Source organism: Carassius auratus, chromosome 33 (genome assembly GCF_003368295.1).
Source record: "Carassius auratus strain Wakin chromosome 33, ASM336829v1, whole genome shotgun sequence".
NCBI classification, from domain to species: Eukaryota; Metazoa; Chordata; class Actinopteri; order Cypriniformes; family Cyprinidae; genus Carassius; species Carassius auratus.
In genome coordinates, this window is record NC_039275.1 from 1,970,772 (window position 1) to 1,988,051 (window position 17,280).

Genomic DNA, 17,280 nt, shown 5'->3' on the forward strand with positions numbered 1-17,280 from the left:
GTTAGAAATATGAGCTTAATGTATGCATATTAATTTATTTAAAATAATGTGCTATTATAGGAATAGATCAGACTAATTTATTCCATGTTCACCATTCTAATTATAAATTATAATTTTTCTTTTTTGAATAACATTAGTGTTTATGCAACTAAATATTAAGTTCCTCTAACAGTGTAGTTTGCTGGTTGAACATAATTTTATTAAAAATCATCATAACTCAAAAGACTGATGCAAACTGTTGCATTAATAGTTTTCTGTTGAGCCAAAGATGTGGTTTTTAAGCGAACAGCAACCCACTTTAAACCGAAGCCAAAAACATGAAGTCCAGTTCTGATACGCATTCACTCCTTTATTAAGCTTCAGATATAGGAATGTAGAGTAAAAAATACTCGTGATTAAAAAATCTGTTAGAACAATGAATCAACTGAAACGATCCAAAATTTCAGGCTACAAAGCAAAATAAAAAAATATACATATGTATATTCATCCACCGTGCAGGAGCTACCAGACGCCTCGTCGATTACTGATGCTCTTAAATACTGATTATTAAAGATTAATGCTTCATTCTGTACATACGAGAACACAAGGCCTTCCCCTGCCGGATCATTGCCTAATATGACATTCAATATGAGACGAACGAGCTGAGAATCACAAAGAGCCGATCGCTGGATCTCCATCGGAGTGAAGGAACACAGCGCTGATCTTCAGACACCGAACAGGTTCAGAGATTCAGATTCTGGGTTTATTCATGTAGTGCTATCATTAGGTTTCTTCTTCTTGCATGATCATGCTGTGGAATAAAGAAAGCCGGTGGTGTGATGATTACGCGATGGCTTTGGCTTCAGGTAAGAACGCCTCCCAGTATTTTATTAGCTGAAACACAGAAACACACAAGAGAAGAGCTTTCCCAGCTGCTGATCTGGAGTTTATCGCTCAGTCGTGATGGTTCAACACTGACCTGCTGCTGTGAGTGAACCAGGGACTCCAGGTATTTCATGATGACGACTCTGAAATCCTTCACTCGTTCTTTCTGTGAACAGAGAGAGACGCTGAGGTCAGAGAGTCCAGCGCTTGGTTTAACAGCGAGAGCAAAGACACGCGTCTCACCTCGAACTGACCGACCTCTCGCCGGATGTTCCTCGAGATCTGCTCAAAATCCCTTTCCCCCTGCTGCACTTTACCTTCCCACTGCACACACACACACACACACACACACACACACACACACACACACAGAGACACGAGAGGCTTTATGACTTCAGTGTGTGTTAAAAAACACAAAGAGCAGAAAAACTGTCCATCATGAGCAGAACACGAGTCACATCAGATCTATCGAGCGTATGATGATGATGATGATGATTTATGGTGTTAAGGCGTGAACTGTAATGAATCCTGCATTACAAACTACAACTAAACAACACAAGACATCAGCTTTTATTAAATATTACAAATGAACCAGCAGCTGGAGAAGGAACAGTTCAGTCGAAGATGAAAACGTGTTGAATTTCTTCATCAGGTTTGTAGAAATGTCTCATCAATGGATGCTCTGCAGTGAATGGGTGCCGTCAGAATGAGAGTCATGTGATCTGTGCAGATTTCTCTCCTGATTCAGACCAGAACACTTTTTCACTGGAGGAAGTGTTATTATGGATTATAGACTCTATGTGTTTGAGTTAAAATCATCTTAATGCTGGATGTGTTTCAGGTTTTGTCTTCTCCAGATGTTCACTGATGGACTGGAGTGCTGTGGATTATTGTGATGTTTTTATCAGATTCTCATTCTGACGGCACCCATTCACTGCAGAGCATCCATTGATGAGACACTGATGCAATGCTACATTTCTACAAACCTGATGAAGAAACAAACTCCTCCTGATCTTGAGCACATTTTCATTTCATCTGAACTCTATTTTTAAAGTGAGAGGTTAAAGCCGCTGCGGTGTGTGAGACGAGTGTGTGATGAATCTATAATGAGTCTCTGGTCTACAGTGTGTGTGTGACGATGGAGACAGCAAATCAAACCAAAGCGAAGGTCCTACCTCCTCGATCTCCTTTGTGGGGCGTGACGGGGAAAATGCAGAAATTAAAAAGGCTGGAAATGTTTGGTGCTTAAAAGAATCAATAAGTGTCATGAATTCCTGCAGCTGTCAGGTGACGGCAGCTAAACACAGCAGAGATATGAGTGAACCGAAGGGAGGGAAGGCATATTTCCCATCAGCCCCAGCGCTCGTGATGAGTCTGAGGTGTTCTGTACCTCTCGGATCTCGTCTCGGGCCTGCTGCAGTTTCTCAGGTTTGCTGGCGTACTGTAGTTTAGCTTCGGCTTCTCTCTTGCGCTGCAGCATCAGCTGAGCGTCCTGCCACTTTCCCCATGTTTTCATCCGCTGGTCAAACACACCCTGCGCACACACACACACACACACACACACACACACACACACACACACACACACACGCACGCGGTGTTGAGGTGCACTGTGGCCAGCAGCAGCGCTCAGGATGTGCTCCACTCACTCTGACGGCGGTGATGAGCCGCACATAGTCTCCCAGCAGCTCTGAGATCAGGTAGAAGTCAGCGTTCGCCTGCTCCTGATGAAGCTGATCGATCTTCTCCTCCACCTCGGCCAGCTGGGACAGAGCTCGCGACAGCGCCGTGTGATCCTCCGAGTTTCCAAGCATAGCCGCGCTTTTAGCGAACGCCGCCGTGTTCACAGACAACTCTGAGAGCCACAGAGAGAACAGAGAAGTCAGAATATACACTACAGCTCAATAATCTGAACTGCTACGAAGACTCTTCTGCATTTATTTGAGCAAACATGCTGTAAAACAGTGAAATATTATTCTACTGTAAATCATCTGTTTTCTGTGTGAATCTGTGTTAAAGTGTAATGTATTTCTGTGATGCTCCGCTGTATTTTCAGCATCATTCCTCCAGTCTTCAGTGTCACATGATCTTCAGAAATCAGAATAATATGATGATTTACTGCTCGAGAAACATGAAGATTATTATCAGTGTTAAAAACATTAATATTTTTGTGGAAACTGATGCATTTTATTTTTCAGGATTCACAGAGGAATAGAAGGTTAATGCATCCTTGATAAATAAGATTCTTTTTTTAATAAACTTTACTGCAAACTTTAGAAGGCATTACTGTTTTCATAAAAATATCATGCAGCACAACTGTGTTCAACACTGATAATAATCAGAAATGTGTCTTGAGCAGTAAATCATCATATTATTCTGATTTCTGAAGATCATGTGACACTGAAGACTGGAGGAATGATGCTGAAAATACAGAAATACATTACACTTTAACACAGATTCACACAGAAAACAGATGATTTACATCAGAATAATATTTCATTATTTTTACTGTATTTTTGATCAAATGAATGCAGCTTTGATGAACCAACCCCACACTGACGGCTGGTAGTGTATAAGATCATAAATATGACTCATTACACACGTGTTGTTATTGTTTTATGATGTTATGATGTGTGTTCTCACCCTTCCTGTGACACACCAGTGATTCCACACTAGCGTGAAGTTTCCTGAGCTGAACGTCCAGATTCTCAAACTGCTGCTGTTTCTCCTCAAACCACTTTACACACAAACACACACACACACACACACTTACAGCAAAATAAACCACAGTGATCAGCTCTTACAAAGAAAGATATTTTCTTAGTGCAAAGAACATTTGAAGCATTTATTCATAGAGTATTGCTGTGTCACCTTTCTTAAAGTCTAAATTCATGATTTTATCCATGATTACATGCAAGTCTGATGGAGGTGTGACACTGTACTGTACTGTCTGTAAGCTGTGTTCACATGTCCTGACCCCGCTCTCTCTCTCACACACACACACACACACACACACACACTTTAGGACCGGAGCCAGAGAGCAGCTCATTAATTCGTCTCATTATTCAAGTCCAAAAATCCGAGCCTTACCGCATCCGATTCATTCATCTTGATTGTCATCTTGTTGACAGCGTCGGCTGCTTTGTTTACCATCCTCAATATTCCGGCTCCACTCAGCGCCTGTGTGCTAACGGCTCGCGGCAGCTGGGATAAAATGACAAATAAGGGCAAACAAACCGGTTAACAGGCCGCGGCTCAGCCCTCGTCCCGCGGGGAGCGTTTCTCCTCCCGCAGCGCACAGGGAGTTTCTCCAGTCCCATACATTTCAATGCCGGTCCAATTTAATACGTTTCACCCTGGAAAACTCTCAGAGGACCCACCGGCAAAAATAGCTTTCAATCGGCCCGAGCGTTTAGCCCTTTACAATTGCCTCAGTCTTCCATTATATATAGTTAATACAGACGCTCACGCCAAAGCCACTTCTGGGCCTTTAAAGAGAAAATAAGGGAGTGCAGAGCAGAGATTCGCTGGATCTGTTCTGTGTTGTTTAGGAGAACTGAGAGCGTGATGCTATTAACACCGGTCACTTTCCCTAATATAATGCACTTCTCTCACTGAAGAATACACAATCGCTCTTTTCCATGTATGAACTGATGTCAGGATGGTTCATCTGAAATATCTGCTTCTAGTGTTCTGTCAAGAGAATCGACTCCAAAGAGCCAGGAAAACACATTTATATGGAAACTTGCTTCTTCCCAGGAGTAAAACAATAAAAAGAAGGTTGCTATGACTTTTCCCTTGCAATTTGTAGAGTTTATTTCTTCAAATTCAGAGTTTATTTCTTGCAATTCTGAGTTTGTATATCAATTCTGAGTTTATTTCTTCAAATTCTGAGTTTGTATATCAATTCTGAGTTTATTTCTTCAAATTCTGAGTTTATTTCTTCAAATTCTGAGTTTATTTCTTCAAATTCTGAGTTTGTATATCAATTCTGAGTTTATTTCTTCAAATTCAGAGTTTATTTCTTGCAATTCAGAGTTTGTATATCAATTCTGAGTTTATTTCTTCAAATTCTGAGTTTATTTCTTCAAATTCTGAGTTTATTTCTTGCAATTCTGAGTTTGTATATCAATTCTGAGTTTATTTCTTCAAATTCTGAGTTTATTTCTTCAAATTCTGAGTTTATTTCTTCAAATTCTGAGTTTATTTCTTCAAATTCTGAGTTTATTTCTTGCAATTCTGAGTTTGTATATCAATTCTGAGTTTATTTCTTCAAATTCAGAGTTTATTTCTTGCAATTCAGAGTTTGTATATCAATTCTGAGTTTATTTCTTCAAATTCTGAGTTTATTTCTTCAAATTCTGAGTTTATTTCTTCAAATTCTGAGTTTATTTCTTGCAATTCAGAGTTTGTATATCAATTCTGAGTTTATTTCTTCAAATTCTGAGTTTATTTCTTCAAATTCTGAGTTTATTTCTTCAAATTCTGAGTTTGTATATCAATTCTGAGTTTATTTCTTCAAATTCAGAGTTTATTTCTTGCAATTCAGAGTTTGTATATCAATTCTGAGTTTATTTCTTCAAATTCTGAGTTTATTTCTTCAAATTCTGAGTTTATTTCTTCAAATTCTGAGTTTATTTCTTCAAATTCTGAGTTTATTTCTTGCAATTCTGAGTTTGTATATCAATTCTGAGTTTATTTCTTCAAATTCTGAGTTTATTTCTTCAAATTCTGAGTTTATTTCTTCAAATTCTGAGTTTATTTCTTCAAATTCTGAGTTTATTTCTTGCAATTCTGAGTTTGTATATCAATTCTGAGTTTATTTCTTCAAATTCAGAGTTTATTTCTTGCAATTCAGAGTTTGTATATCAATTCTGAGTTTATTTCTTCAAATTCTGAGTTTATTTCTTCAAATTCTGAGTTTATTTCTTCAAATTCTGAGTTTATTTCTTGCAATTCAGAGTTTGTATATCAATTCTGAGTTTATTTCTTCAAATTCTGAGTTTATTTCTTGCAATTCAGAGTTTATTTTTTTAAATTGAGTTTATTTCTTGCAATCCAGAGTTTAACATCAATTCTGAGTTTATTTCTTTAAATTTAGAGTTTATTTCTTTAAATTTAGAGTTTATTTCTTGCAATTAAGAGTTTATTTCTCAATCCAGTTTATCTCAATCCTGAGTTTATTTCGTCAAGTTCTGAGTTTATTTCTGAAATTAACAGTTTATTTCTTCAAATTCAGAGTGTATTTCTTGTAATTCAGAGTTTGTATATCAAGTATGAATTTATTTCTTCAAATTCTGAGTTTGTATATCAATTCTGAGTTTATTTCTTGCAATTCAGAAATTATTTATTCAAATTCTGAGTTTATTTCTTCAAATTCTGTTTATTTCTCCAAATTCTGAGTTTATTTCTTCAAATTCAGAGTTTATTTCTTGCAATTCAGAGTTTATTTATTCAAATTCTGAGTTTATTTCTTCAAATTCTGAGTTTATTTCTTGCAATTCAGAGTTTATCTCTCAATTAAGAGTTTATTTCTAAATCCAGAGTTTATATCTAACAATTCTTTGAATCTTTCTCAGAACTGCAAGAAAAAAAGTCAGAATTTTAGATAAAAATGTGCCATTACTTCTTTTATTTTTTTATCCTGTGACGGAATTGAGCTTCCGTGCGTTTATCCATAAGAATCCGGAACATTTTCCCAGCTCGTCAATAGTAGCTTTTACCTCTAGTTATTGTTAAAGCCAGTTAATTAAAGTATGAAATGCTGTAAACGGGAATAAACCCAAGAGCAGCTCAGTAAGTGTGTGATGATATGAAGGAGCGAGGGTACCTCTGAACTCTCCAGAAACTGCAGGACATCGGGGTCTTTGAGCAGCGCTGGGTGTTTGACCGTCCTCAGCAGATACCTGCAGCACAAACACACATCTCCCATCAGCACCCAGGAACTCTGACCTTCACGTCAGTCAGCGGACGGATAAAAAGGGCAGAGAAATGTCAGCGCCTCACTTAACTGTAATTCTTATTCGATTCATCAGTTTGTGCAAAACCAGGAGCGCAGGAACGATCAGCGGCGGAGAGAACGACCGCACAGCAGCACACCTCCATTATTATTTATCTAATATTTCTTGCTTAACCTTTTAGCCACAAAAGAGCAGAACACGAGTGATCTTTCCAGCGCATCAGACCAGCAGAAAACACCAGACTCCTGCGTATCGATTCGATTCGGATTCGTTTGGATATTAAGGAAATCAGGTCCTGTACATGTCAAGTTCTGCTAATATTAAACTAAACTTTATTACTATTATAAAGTGATTAATAGACAAACATTTAAAGGCAGTTTTTTTAAATTATAAAATGTTATATAATAAAAAATATGCATTTTGAATAATAAGCATTATTAAAAATATTTTAATAATTTTTTTTATGATATAATTGTTTCTACTCCAGTTTGTTCATGAAATATAACCATTTAAATGGCAGATGTCAGAACTCGTTTTCAAGAAGGATTCATTAAAAAAGACATTAAAAATATAATAAAAATGTAATGTAATGCACATATTGATCATCATGAGTTTAAAAAAAAAAAAAAAAAAAGAGAAAATTTAGTAGAATTTTTTTCTAGCTGACTATCGAGTCATTACATGTCTTTCCTCAGGTGAATGTGATTTTACGTGACATTATTGATCAGAAGCTGATTTATTGATGTCTTTCTGCGGTTGAATCACTGATTGATTGATTACATGATTCCTGCCTGATTCAGTGATTCTTCTGATGTTCGTTCGAGTTTATTTGGTGCTATAACTAGTAGTAAAGAGGAAGATGATGGTCTCACTACAGCACCAGTGTTAAAAACACAAAGCATTACTCCATAAAAAAGTAACTAATTACAGAGCTGCTACTTCTTCTGGAAAGTGACACATTTAAAGAGACACACATGCATTGCTTGAATTTAGTGATACAACTGCAGAGACTTTGTTTCACATCAAAAGTGAGAAAGCACAAATATTCCCGTGATTACTGGACGGCTGGAGCTACACAATGTTTCTGTAAGTTTTATTCACACATTAACTTTTAAGAATCGGTAACGGTTCATCAGAATGTGAATAAATGAATAAAGAAACTCTACATCTCATCGTGAATACCTTTCCAGAGCAGATCTTCTCTTCTCTACAAACTCCACCGATGACAGATCCTCTTTCCCCACTTTGACCTTCGTCATTCCTGAAACACACACACACACACACACACACACACGAGCTCATCGTTGATATGACACCATCACAACACGTCTCTGATCATACTCTGATCACGGACTTACCCACGATGCTCTTCTCAGGCGCAGGAGGGACGATGAAGCCCATGTGCATGTATTTGGAGGCTAGTTTACTGTGCAGACCCAGAAAATCACTGAAGCGCCTCTTGACACACACCTCGTCTCTGCTGAATATGGACAGACTGGTCTGCAAACACAGAGACAGAGTCACACACACATCCTCCAGAAGATCCACATCATCTCAGACCACAACCTGAAGCTTTCTTACTTTAGTCGTCACTTTATAGACCATGAACGCATTCATACCGTCACCTAGAAAAACAAAAACATTCATCACAATCAGAATCAGTTTGTTTTTAGAAAAGTATGAATGCTCTCTTAATGAAGAACAACAAACACAATTCTAGCAGTGAGTGTGTAGGTGTATTAAATGTCACGCCACACTCTTGGTTTAGAAACACAGAGAGAGTTTGTGAATCCTGATAGCATCTGAAAAGGTCTATCGATTCCCAGCGTCCAGCAGAACACCTCACCAACTTTCTCAGGGTCAGAAACTGAGATCTGGATGTCAAGCGTGTCCCTGTTTTCCTCTTCCTCGTCATCCTAGAGAGGAGAAGTCCAGTGAGCGTGAGAAACGATGTGTGTGAGATATGAAGCAGACTGAGATGAGGTCACAGCGACAGACCTGGTCCAGCGAGCGGTCGAACACGTCCAGTCTGGGGCTGATGGTGACGGGTGTGACGGGTGTGATGGCGGGCGACGGGCCGTCTGACAGGATCGGCTGACGCTCAGGACTGTCCAGAGACACTTCCTCCGTCGCTTCTGAAACACACAAGCAGAAATACTGTTATGACATCAATCGGTTTTTTATGTTTTTCAAAGTCTCTTCTGCTCACCGAGGCTGCATTTAATACAGTAAAACAGTGAAATATTATTCTAGTGTAAATCATCTGTTTTCTGTGTGAATCTGTGTTAAAGTGTAATTTATTTCTGTGATGCTGCGCTGTATTTCCAGCATCATTCCTCCAGTCTTGAGTCTTCCAGCTCGAGAAACAAAAATCTTTTTTAACTTTATAAATGTCTTTTCTGTCACTTTTGACCAATTTAATGCATCCTTGTTTAATAAAAGTATTTTAAAAACCATATCCCACTGTCCACAGTTATAATCAGAAGTGTATGTCATCAGAAACAGAACGCTCTGTGAGTATTATATTCCCAAACTCTGAGCCTGCGCTGACGAATCACACACCAGCGAAGAGGTCATCGGGGTCATCGGGGTCGTCGGGGTCCTTGTGTCCGTCAGAGCCGGGGCTGAGGTCTTCTGCAGAGAGACGAGCCGCTTCTGGACACTGAGAGACAAACACAGCACACACATATCAGACCTAATGATAATATAGATCTGTAAATCATCTACATCTTTCTCTTTACTCTCTTCAGTAGATCTAGAGAAGCTAAATATGAGTCTTGAAGTCTTGAAGAACTCAACTTCAGCAGCTCATTAAAGTTAATGTTCACACACACACACACACACACACACGTGACTAACTCATGATCAGAGACACAGGAAGTGTGAAGGGTCTCAGAATCTGCTGATCTCCTCTCATTCATCCACAGACAAAACCAGTGTTCTCAGATTTTCAGACGAGTGGAAAGAAAACATGCAAAATACACTTTTAAGTGTTTATTTTATTGCCAAAAAACACTGTGGGCTTGGAAATGCATGCAAATTTAATTAGCATATTAATGAGTGCATATTTAAATCTTCCCGGTTAATTATCTGGAGGTATGCTGATCTCTGTCTGATACTGAATATAGTATTTCACAGAATACCGTGGTTTTAAAAATAAAACATGCGAGACACAAATGTCAAAATAACGCTAATATTATTTGTAGGTGAGAAGACATTCGCATGAGTTTAACCAGAGGTTTAACTCATATTGTGGCGATCTGTTTCTGCGCAGACGCGACGCAGAGTTGATGTGCGGAAGGAGCCCTTGCTGCGCATGCGCGCTCGGCATCTCTCCTCGCTCGTGATATTAAATGAAATCTGTCAGAATCAGACAGAAACACGGCGCTGATGTTTCGCTGATTATGAATATTGATGTTTGAATAGAGTCTGCGAGCAGAAGGGCGTGTCGATCCGTGAATGCGATCCTCGCGCGCAGCTTTAATCTCACCTCCGTGACGCACGCGACGCTCACGAACAGATCCTCCGCGTCCTGCGGCTCCGGGGGGTCCGTGTGTGCGGCACCGAGCAGCGCTGGAGCCTCCCTGTCCTCAGACATCTTCAACAATAACAGCCGAACACAGTCTCAGTGAGAGTGATGAAGACAGTCATGTGACCGAGACTCGTGACAGAAGCGCTTCATGCAGCTCATGCTCCGCCCTCACCGCGCAGAACGCCCACAACAACACACACACACACACACACACAATCACAGACTCACACACACACACACACACAGACTCAGACTCACTCACACACACACACACAGACTCAGACTCACTCACACACACACACACACACACACACAGACTCAGACTCACTCACACACACACACACACACACACACACACACACACAGACTCAGACTCACTCACACACACACACACAATCACAGACTCACACACACACACAGACTCAGACTCTCACACACACACACGCAATCACAGACTCACACACACACACACACACACACACACAGACTCAGACTCACACACACGCACAATCACAGACTCACACACACAAACACACACACAGACTCACACACACACACAATCACACACACACACACACACACACACACACACACAATCGCAGACTCACACACACACACACACACACACACACACACACACACACTTTCTCTCAATTATTTCTTAAGAGATATAACCATTAAAAATAGAAAAGTTGTGTTTGACGTTGGGGTGATTTCTGATCTGGTTATGTATGGAGTCCCATTAGGTGTTTAAATAAAGTTTTGTCAAATTATTTATAAACTTATGTTAGTGTTTTGTACAAGATTTTTCACCTTTATCCCATATTTCACACTCTTTTGGACTGAATTGACATAAAGTTGATTTGCATGAATAATTACTCTATTAATGAACTATTGCAGCATGAATTTTTTTAGCACTTTTCATCTGAAAGCTAAAGTTTATTGAGTTTGAAAAGTTTTAGAATAATATTTAAAAATAAACATGTAGGTTTCACAAATTTTGAGAAATCATGAGTTATAAATTCCAATAATTTAATTAAATTCTATTTATTCCAAAGGGATTAATACCGGTAATTCTCAGAATACATGTTCTGTCCATTTCATGCAGTTATATATTCAAACAAAATTTACCATCAGTATTAAATAAATACATTTTTGCATTAAAGTGCATCATTTGATATTTCAAGGAATTTTTTTATAATAAAAATGAGGTAAATGCAGTAATAACATGGTAATAGCATTCAGATTCCCTCATTAATGTCTCTGATAATGTTTTAGCGGAAAACTCTGAGGTTATGACTGGTATATGAAATAAGTCATATCTGACGGAGCAGCACAATTAAAGGTTGATTAGATGATTATCCCTCATCTGCTGGACGGAGGATCCTCTTCCCATCGTTCCTGAAGCTGTTTTCATCCAGAAACAGCAGCAGCACAGCGCTGTCAATTATATTTGATTGACTGAGTAAAGCAGCACAAATAAACCAAACAATGGACACAAAAATCTATAGACGACTCTCCTCCTGTCAAATCAAGCGCTCGTCTGCTCCATTTTCATGCTGCACAACAGCCTTAAACACACCGTCTCTCTCTCTCTGTGTGTGTGTGTGTGAGCATCTGTCTCTCTCTCTCTCTCTCTGTGTGTGTGTGTGTGTGCCAGTCTCTCTCTCATCCGGCTCTAGTTAAAGCGGTTGTTTCTCCTGTAAAGCAGCTCTAGTTGATCAGCACATATCTGCTCCTGGAATGAAATGCTGTCTTCTCTTTTCATGAGCATTAAACTCAGTTCAGAGTTCAGCGCTCCAGGGAAACTTCCCTCGATCCTCTTCATGCATCAGTGTCACATGAGCTCTAACGCGTGACGGATGTGTGTGTACACGACAACAACAGGGTTTCTTTCTGTTTACGTCACAAACAACAAGACGTCTAGTTTTCTGCTAAACTGATCAAAATGAAGCGAGTTTATGATTGAAACAAGAACAGATCTGTCAGTGAGCTAAAACATCCACACTGGTTTTCATTTCCCCTGACTGTTATCTGTCATAAACTTGCTTTAATTCGTTCTTCTTCTAACACTTTTGCATCTCAAGCGAATCTCTTTTCAGTTAATGATGTTTAGATACTTGAAATGAAAAACAAAGCCATTCTTTATTTATTTTGTTTAAACTGAGGACTTTCTGTTCCAGTTTAACCTTTATTTGTGGAAGGATCGAATATTTTCTTGATTCATTAACTGAACGCTTCTCTCCTCGTCTGACGGCATCAGATCAGCTGAAAACCTCTTTATTTTAATCACCAATGATTCCAATAATATAATCTTCTTGCATTCAAACATGATAGTTAAATTATAAATCCATCCTTTAACTCAAAACAATACAGACGACTTATAAAAGTATTAGAGTTATCAAATCAATCAGAAACTGAAGGCGCCGCACCGAATCGTTCGTTCGTTCGTTCTCTGCCTGTTTCTGATCATTAGATCTGTAGAAAATCACAGTATTTCAAAACTGTCAGAAAGTGTGTTAAGCTTGTGATTTAAGCAGCGCTGGTCTTGCTCTTGCTCTTCTTTCCGGGCGTCCCGGGGTGTTTGGACGCGCTGCTGTTGTTGTTGTTGTTCTGGTTTCCGCTGAGGGTTTCCATGAAGGATCGGAGCGTCCCGAACGCCCGTCTGCTGGACTCCGGCTTGTCTTTCCCGGGCTGGACTCTGGCGTCGGGTGCAGCTCCATCTTTCGGCGGCGGCTCGTCAAACGTGACTCTGAGTCTGAGGCTCTGCGAGGTCTTTCTGCGAGAGGACGGAGACTTGAGGGCGCTTTTGGGACTCGTGGTGAGCTTCTGTCCGTCGGGGATCTCTCCCGTCAACTCCGTCTTGGTTTCCGGGTCACTCTGGTCTGACGACGGAGACGGGTTGCAAACGTTCACGGATCTGGAAGTCCTGTGTGTGAAGGAGACGTGGGGATGTGTGATGGGCAGCTGTGTGGGCCGCTCGGGTCTGGGCTGCTTCGACTCGTCCGCAGGATACACAGCGTCTCCGTCTGATTCGCTGAGCGAACGCTGGCACGATCTGCTTGAGTTCCCGCCTCTCGCCTGGCCCCAGCCGTCTCATTGGTCCAGCTCCAGGCCCCGCCCCTGGCTCCGCCTCTTTTCCATCAGAAGCCGCTTCATCCATAAGATTCATCTCAGTCCATGAGCTGCAGGAGACGGAGAGAGACGTCTGTGAGACACACACATCTACGGAGGAAACGATTCTGACACTGGGCTTCCTTTAACGCTTACTTTCACTTTTAATAACTGACAAAGATGTCTAATCAACTCAATTTAAATATTAAAAAATCATAGCATCTTATGAAATGTTCTATTTTTACCAAACTCACATTTTTAGTGGTTTCATTCAATTTTAGTAACTGAAATTATTTCTAATTAATTCAGTTCATGAAGGTTTAACGATTTAATAATGTATTACAATTTTAACAATAAGAGGTGCTGCATAAAAGGTGTTTTATTTTTATTATCTGCTGTAATTTGCTGGACTTTTTTAGTTTATTTAAATGTATTTTAAAAAATTATGTCTAACCAGTTGAATTCATGAAAATGTAAATTTTTAACAGCAATAGTGCTTTATGAAAAAATGTTTTATTTTCTCCTAATCTTGTGTTTTTTGTTTTGTTATTTTATTTTTGCATTCCATTTTAATGGCTTATTTTAATAATAAAAAGGGACATCAAATCAGCTGAATTCATAAAAGTTCTTAATTTATTAATATTTTAACAATAACGTGCCTTATTAAAAATGTGTTTTATTTTTCAGTGTTTTCAGTTTGTTTTTAAAATAAATTTTTCAACGAAAAAGTATGTGTAATTAGTTTTTTTTTTACTTTATTTTGATTTATTAATATATGTTAACAATAAAAGTGCTCTTTGAAATGTGTTTCAACTCGTTATGTTAGTTTTTATAAGGAATGTGCATTTTACTATTTCATACAAACTTATACATATAACATAAACATATAACTATTACAATTTAATTAATCTTGTAAATTGCAATCAAATTGAATATAACTGTTTAAATTAAAACATGATTAAAAATGGTGTGATATTCTTACCAAAATGAAAAATTATCATCATTATTACTAGTACTTTAAGATGTAGATTATATATTTCTGTCAATTTCTTCAATTTAAATTGAACTTTTATTTTGTCGGATTGTTATGGAGACCTTTGAGTTTCTGTGTGTTTTAATAAATTGCATTATTTTTATTAATAATATTAACACTTTTGTTGCTACTAAATACATTCTACTGTGCAATAGCAATATACAGAATGTCTGTCATAATTTCTTCAAGTTAAACCAAACTTTTATTTTGTCGGATTGTTAAGAAGACCTTTGAGTTTCTGACCATACTTTTCATATTGCCCTCTGATTAGATGTACAGCTCTACTTTTGATTTATTCATTCATTTCCGCTCGTGTTGGTCAGGGATTACTGAGGGTCATTAGTGAGGGTCATTAGTGAGGGTCATTAGTGAGGGTCATTAGTGAGGGTCATGAGGAAGCGTCTGGGTCAGACCTGGGTGACGGCGGTCTGTGGGTCTGCAGCGTCTGGAGCTGGTTCTGGAGAGCGACTCGAGCCGTGGTCTGTCTGTCAGGGTCAGAAACACAGGCTCAGGTCAGTCAGCGCTCGCAGCGGTCAAACACTCATCAGCTGGACGAAGGCTCTTACTCCTGCAGCTGTTTGGTCAGTTTGACCACCTGCGAGGCCAGAGACATGCAGGTCTCCACCACCACCAGGTACCTGGAGCAGGTGCTGTGACCCTGCCGCTCGGCATTCTGGGACGCCCGCTCGCCCTGCTGGTTCTGCACCGTCACGTTCGAGCCGTACTCCACCAGAGTCTGAACCACAGAGACGTCACATTACCAAAATAACCAGTGAGCACGTGTGTTTGTTCACAGATATGATAATGGGTTTGGAATTTTTGTGGAAACTGAAGCATTTTATATTTCAGGATTCACAGATGAACAGAAAGCTCAAAAGAACAGCATTTATTTGAAATGGTAATATTTTGTAACATTATACACCACCGTTCAAAGATTTGGGGTCAGTAAATTAATACTTTTTATTAATCAAGAATGCATTAAATTAATCAAAAGTGACAGTAAAGTTAGTTTTTTTTAACTTTCTGTTCAATCTGTGAATCCTAAAAAATAAAATGCATGAGTTTCCACAAAAATATTAATGTGTTCAACACTGATAATAATCAGAAATGTTTCCTTGAGCGGTAAATCATCATATTATTCTGATTTCTGAAGATCATGTGACACTGAAGACTGGAGGAATGATGCTGAAAATACAGCGGAGCATCACAGAAATACATTACACTTTAACACAGATTTCACACAGAAAACAGATGATTACATTAGAATAATATTTTCATTATTTTACTGTATAGATAATAGAAACTTCTTTAAAAAACACTAAAATCTTATTCCAATCATTTGAATGGCAGTAAACACATCACATGAACACCAGAAATATTAAGTAGGAAATTGTTTTGATGTGTGTGTGTGTGTGTGTGTGTGGTCAGTGAATGAGAGCCAGTGTTTTTCTATCTGTGTGTAAGCGAACAGAACAATCCTGCGTCTCTCAGCACCGCAGAGCAACAGGAAACGGGAGGAGAGCTGCTTCCTGTCTCTCTCTCTCTCAGACCTGAACGCAGCTGAGGTGTCCGGACTGAGCCGCCACATGCACCGCCGTGTTCCCGTTCTGATCCGCCTCGTCCAGAGAGATGCCCTGCTCCTGCATGAACTGCAGCAGCCACAGCAGAACACGCTTCCTGCAACACACACGTGTGCGGCGGTCAGTCACATGATCGGGGATCGTCTGCGAGTGTGTGTGTGTGTGTGTGACGCTCACCTGTCCGTGTCTCGCGGCGTAGTGGATGAGGCTGGGATGCTCACGAGTGCAGCTGAGCTCGGCGATGGCTTCGGTTTCACTCACCATCCAGCGCACACACTCCAGATGACCGTTCTGCACACACACACACACACACACACACACACACACACACACAGGATAGTTAAAAACATGATTATCTACTCACTATTTCCAATCATAGGTCAGAGAGCAACGTTCTCATCCTACAGCTCATCTGATTGGACAAACTCCAGTACACGCCCACGAGTGCAGGATGATGTCATCAGTGTTTCCAGTCTGTTCTTCTTGTTTATTGTGTGGAGTTGATCACTAGATGTTTCAGCTGAATCCCTGTCAGCTGGAATCTTTACTTGAAGATGTTTAATTTAATGAATATTTACTTCATTTAAAGACATCTGCATGATTCTCTGATCTCATTTAAAGGGACAGTTCACCAAAAATGAAAATGACCCCATGATTTCCTCACCTAACCATAATGTGCTTTTTTTGATGAATTATGCAACTCTAATTTAATAAGTTTAGTTTTTACATTTCTATGATTATTTAAATTTATGCATGCACGCACACATTTGTGTGTGAGTGTGGGTGGTGTCTGGTGATTGGTGTGTGTGTGTGTGTGTTGTGTGTGTGTGTGTGTGGTGTGGTGTGTGTGCGAGGTGTGTGTGTGGTGTTGTGTGTGTGAGTGTGTGTGTGGTGTGTTGTGTGTCTGTGAGTCCTGTGTGTGTGTGTGTGTGTGTGTGTCTGTGAGTGTGTGTGGTGGGTGTGGTGTTGCGAGGTGGTGTGTGTGTGTGTTGTGAGTGGTGGGTGTGTGTGTGTGCGAGTGTGTGTGTGCGATGTGTGTGTGTGTGTGTGTGTGTGGTGTTGTGTGTGTGTGTCTGTGTGTGTGTGTGTGTGTGTGTTGTGTGTGTGAGGTGTGTGTGTGTGTGTGTGTGTGTCTGTGAGTCTGTGTGTGTGTGTGTGTGTGCATGTGAGTGTGTGTGTGTGAGTATGTGTAATTAA

The 17,280-nt window shown here is 39.6% G+C and overlaps 1 protein-coding gene and 1 pseudogene across 2 annotated transcripts; both read right to left on the bottom strand.

Moving 5' to 3' along the window:
- Positions 1–328: 328 nt before the first annotated feature.
- Positions 329–10,486, bottom strand: LOC113052699 (sorting nexin-2-like). 2 transcript variants are annotated; one of them, XM_026217108.1, is made up of 16 exons: positions 10,315–10,486; positions 9,387–9,486; positions 8,823–8,959; positions 8,671–8,740; positions 8,406–8,449; positions 8,183–8,324; positions 8,007–8,085; positions 6,695–6,770; positions 3,955–4,068; positions 3,508–3,601; positions 2,514–2,719; positions 2,255–2,398; positions 2,040–2,051; positions 1,108–1,188; positions 959–1,030; positions 329–873 (listed from the first exon to the last, which is right to left on the bottom strand). In XM_026217108.1, exons 1-16 carry the CDS (start codon positions 10,420–10,422, stop codon positions 823–825), a joined length of 1,530 nt encoding a protein of 509 aa, XP_026072893.1. In that variant the 5' UTR covers positions 10,423–10,486; the 3' UTR covers positions 329–822. The 2 variants fall into 2 exon arrangements, with proteins under 2 accessions (XP_026072893.1, XP_026072894.1); XM_026217109.1 differs by lacking the exon at positions 2,040–2,051.
- Positions 10,487–12,620: 2,134 nt separating this feature from the next.
- LOC113052700 (synphilin-1-like) lies at positions 12,621–16,788 on the bottom strand (annotated as a pseudogene).
- Between the last annotated feature and the right edge of the window lie 492 nt (positions 16,789–17,280).

Bases quoted from the DNA above. Each gene is read 5' to 3' on its own strand.
- LOC113052699 (XM_026217108.1), bottom strand. From the start codon at position 10,422: ATGTCTGAGGACAGGGAGGCTCCAGCGCTGCTCGGTGCCGCACACACG. The intron at 8,325-8,405 runs GTAAGAAAGCTT...CTGTGTTTGCAG, and splicing joins TCTATAAAGTGACGACTAAA to ACCAGTCTGTCCATATTCAG. The intron at 6,771-8,006 runs GTATTCACGATG...TTTGTGCTGCAG, and splicing joins AGAAGATCTGCTCTGGAAAG to GTATCTGCTGAGGACGGTCA.